The 4,434-nt window shown below is 48.1% G+C and overlaps 1 protein-coding gene across 1 annotated transcript; it reads right to left on the bottom strand.

Moving 5' to 3' along the window:
• Positions 1 to 1,393: 1,393 nt before the first annotated feature.
• Positions 1,394 to 2,937, bottom strand: LOC122011339. Its single transcript, XM_042567725.1, has 3 exons — positions 2,702 to 2,937; positions 2,039 to 2,306; positions 1,394 to 1,897 (listed from the first exon to the last, which is right to left on the bottom strand). The coding sequence occupies exons 1-3, from the start codon at positions 2,935 to 2,937 to the stop codon at positions 1,394 to 1,396; spliced, it is 1,008 nt and encodes a 335-aa protein (XP_042423659.1).
• Positions 2,938 to 4,434: the final 1,497 nt, after the last annotated feature.

The raw sequence follows: 4,434 nt of genomic DNA, 5'->3' as shown, positions 1-4,434 counted from the left end.
GGTCGGCTCTCTCATCTTCTCCCCTTCACCTTGTTTTCTTCCCTAAGGCCGGTGACACACATCTTCTTCCCTCCCTTTCTTCTTTCTAAGGTCGACACTCATCTCTTCTGGGTGGCCGAAACTTGAAAGAAAAGAAGAAGCACTTGGTGGCCGGTTGCTTGGAGAAGAAGGAGAAGAGAAGGAAGTTTCCTATTTTGACATTCTTTGGGTGGCCGAAACTTGTAGGCAAAGAAGAAGTGGTTCGGGTGGATTTCATCTTGGTAGATCGTCGCCCACACGACATCCAAGAGGAGGAGAGGAATACAACAGAAGATCAAGAGGTCTTTGTTTACAAAGAAAGGTATAACTAGTTCTTAATTCCGCAGCGAAACTAGTTTTTCTTTGTATGGATCCTGAAATACCAACACAAGAGGCTAGCGATTTCGTGTTTCGTTTTTTGTGTTTCGATTTAGTATTTAGATCTTGTGCTTCTATTGAGGTCTCTGTAGTTAAACCTAGGGTTACTGTAAGAAGTTTAAATATCCAATTTCTTTGAAAGGCTTTGTCTAGGAGTGGTGGATGATCTCATACCCAAGAAGGTCGAGTGTCTCGCCATATTTAACTTGGAAGTCAATCCTTGAAATAGATATTTAATAAACTTTTGTAATATGGGATGAACTTGAATTAATAATGTTAAGTATCGTTTGCAATCCAAGTTTTAACTACTGAATAACACATGAGTTGAACTTGAAGTAAAAATGTTAAGTTCTGTTTCCAATTCAAGTTTAACTCATGAGAAACACATAGGTTGTTAGGAAAGTTCTATGTTTGTATAAATTTTTGTACAGGGGAAGCAGAACAGAATTCCGAGTAGCGACCAACATATTTATTGTAGAATTTCTAGGTCCAGGGGCCTTTTAATGCTACAATAAATGTGACTTTTTGTAGTGCGTCATCAACGACGCATAATTAAGACACTCCGTTAATAATAGTTTTTACGGCGTGCCTAATAAATTGTGCTACAGATAATATTATATTTGTACAAATGACGACATGCAGAAAAAGTACGCTGTCAATAATCTTTTTTAGAGTGCGTTGATGTTCAAGCTCATCCACCTGTGGCGGCGTGGACCCCATGGGTTATCCGAGATGGTAAGTGGTGGCATGCTTGCCACATGAGGTCGCGGGGTCGAACCGCAGGGTTGTCGGGACGTAAATCCCCGTCAGCTGTAATGAAGCTAGCCTTTTCTTGGTCCTCCGCTGCCAATGGGATTTGATATTACCCGTGATAAGCATCCAGCATGCAGATTCTCTCACAACCGGCAGTTGAGTCCGCCATCTGGTCGATCCGGGGCAGGGGAAAATAGTCCTTGGGACTAGCTCGATTGAGATCTCGGAAGTCTATGCATACTCTCTATTTGTTGTTGGGCTTCTTTACTAAGACTACATTGGAGAGCCAGGATGGGAACTGCACCTCTTGGACGTGGCCTGCCTTCTTGAGCTGATCCACCTCGGCTCTGATTATTTTGTTCTGGTCGGCCGAGAAGTTCCTTTTCTTATGTTTGACCGGTCGGGAGTCCGGTAGTAGATGTAACTTGTGTTCTGCTACTTCAGGCTTAACTCTAGGTAACTCCTCTGTAGACCATGCGAAGACATTCTGGTTGCGGATTAAGCATTGGACTAATTCTTCCTTGAGAGAAGGAGGCAGGTCGCTTGCTATGCGAGTTAGAGTTTCAGGGCGTTCAGCATATAGTTGTACCTCCTCCCAGGGGATGAGTTCTTCAGCCATGGTCGGAGGCTCTTCCTGGACGGCATGAACTCCACCATCTTGCATCCTTTGATTCTTACGAGCTTCTACCTGGACCATATCAACATAGCATCTCCGGGAGACTTTCTGTTCTCCCATAACTTCCCCGACCTGCTCGCCAACGGGAAATTTGATTTTTTGATGGAAGGTAGAAACAGCAGCCCTAAATTCATGCAGGGCGGGCCTTCCCAGGATGACGTTATAAGAGGAGGGGGAATTAACCACTATAAAAGTACTCCTCCTAGTGCGCACCAATGGCTCGGTGCCAAGAGATATGACCAGCTTGATCTGACCCATTGACTTCACTTCATTGCCTGTAAAGCCGTATAGAGAGGTGGCCACGGGCTGGAGTTCAGTGGCATCGATCTGCATCTCCTCAAATGTGGTTCTGAACAAAATATTAACCGAGCTCTCGGTATCCACGAAAACCCGGGCCACTCGGCTGTTGGCAATAATGGCCTTGATGATAAGGGCATCATCGTGAGGTAGCTCCAGACCTTCCAGGTCTGTCGGCCCAAAGCTGATGACAGGGCCAGAAGCCTACTCCTGGCTGCATCCAACGGTGTGGACCTCCAAGCGACGCACATGGGACTTGCGCGCTCTCCCCGAATCTCCATCGGTTGGCCCTCCAGAGATCATGCCAATCTCTCGAACGACAGCGTTGCCTCTATTCTCAGCCTCCCTCACTACTTCCGGTTCTCCCCCCGACTGGGTTGATGAGTACTGGGTCCGTCTAGGTCGGGGCGGGGTTGCCCGGCCTGTCCAGCCGCGGCTCGCTGCTCTTCCATCATCTTGAGTACTCGAGGGGCTAGCTCTAGCGGAGGTAAGCCTAACTCGGCAGCCCGCTTAGGGTCCCGAGTGAACTGAAGACAATGATTAGTGTCATGAGTACGAGATCGATGATAGGTGTAATACCGAGTGTTCCACAGTCCAGGTCGGGGAGCGTGCACAGCTGCGACTCGAGGGGCCTGTCTAACCTCCGGACCGGGCTGGAAGGTAGGCCTGGCTTCTCGAGCGCGTGGAAGAGATTGAGGGGGTGGTTGAGGTACCCTTTTTTCCGGCTTATTGACAGATGGAGGTGGTCTCTCGGCTTTCCTCCGGGCCGCCTGCGCTTCTTCCACCTTGATATAGCAAGCGACTTTTTCCACCATCTCATCAAAATTTCGAGCGGGATTCTTGATGAGTTCTCTAAAGAATTCTCCCTCTCTTAATCTTTGGGAGAAAACGCTCATCAGTATTTCTAAAGTGGCTGTGGGGACGTCCTGGGCCACTTGGTTGAAACGGTTGATGTAACTTCTTAAAGGTTCGGTCGACCCTTGCTTAAGAGCGAAAAGACAATGATCTGTCTTTTGATATTTTTTGCTGCTAGCGAAACGACGAAGGGAGGCCTTCTTGAAATCCAAGAAGCATGTGATGGATCCTTGTGGTAACCCATCAAACCACTTTAGTGCCGAACCAGATAGAGTATTTAAGAAAACTCAACACTTGACAGTATCACTATATTGGTGTAATAGGGCTGCATTCTAACTTACGTAGATGATCCTACGGGTCTTTGCTTCCATCATATTCCTTGATTGACGGGGCCCTATAGCCCTTAGGTAATTTTTCGTTCAAAATCCTAGCGGAGAAGGGTACTTTCTCATCCGAATCTTCTGGGAGCATTTCCGGTATGATGAGAGCCTTCCCTTTCCTCGAGTCTCGGGGTAGGGAACTCTCAGCCATAGAGACTTGAGGCTGTTTTTCTTAAGGCTGGGGCCATGGGGTCCTAGCTGATAATACCCCAGGTCAGGCTTGCGATAAGGAATCTGGGGAAACCCTTCGGGTTGTTTTCTCGTAGAGCCCCGATCTGAAATAGGGATGAGCTCCTTGGAGGCTTCAGGAGCTTGGCATGGTCGCAAGACAGTTTCTTGTTTCTGAGGCCGCTCGCCTCTTGGCCTCCTTGAAGACCTGAAGAAATTGAGAGCTCGTATTCTCCTGCAGTCATGGTGACGTTGATGCTTCCAGACTCCTCCATCTTCACATTCCGGAACAGGTGGTTGTGTTCCCACAGACGACACCAAATTTGATCCCGTCCAGAAGCTGAGTCGGATGAAGGCGGGCCTCAATATACTGGGGCTTGACGGAAAGTTGCTACGGTGTCCAATCTATCTGGCACTCTCCGGAAGGGTTTACATGGGCGGATGACGAGGGATGATGATCAGGATGATGACGCAAGGACTCTACACACACTCAGACGAGCCCCCGAGTCGTTAGAGACCAGAAATCAGGGAAAAAGTCTCCGGGTTAGGCCCTTCGACGCTCAAGTCAGGTACTTTTTCCCCAGAAGCATAGAGAAAGGACGAAAAGTAAAGGCAAGTAAGAAATGACGAGTGAGCGTACCTGCGTAAAGGACAAAGCATCCCTTTTTATACTGCAACGGATGTTTCTGGGGTCTGGCAGGTGTCAGGGAATGTCGGCTATCAGACTTTGTCTGGCGGTGAATGACACGCGACATCTTCTCATAGGCCGGCGGCAGGACCAAAGGGGTAGCGAGCCCCGACTGTTGGTATATTCCCTGACACTCTGATTATTCTCTGACAGACAGTTACGATTCCCTTGCTTGCTTGTCATTTAGTGATTGACATCCTCCACTCGTGATTGCTAAGCCG

This window comes from Zingiber officinale, chromosome 8A (assembly GCF_018446385.1).
Source record: "Zingiber officinale cultivar Zhangliang chromosome 8A, Zo_v1.1, whole genome shotgun sequence".
Taxonomy (NCBI): domain Eukaryota; kingdom Viridiplantae; phylum Streptophyta; class Magnoliopsida; order Zingiberales; family Zingiberaceae; genus Zingiber; species Zingiber officinale.
Note: the sequence above shows the minus strand (reverse complement) of the source record. Positions and strands in the feature narration are given on the sequence as shown.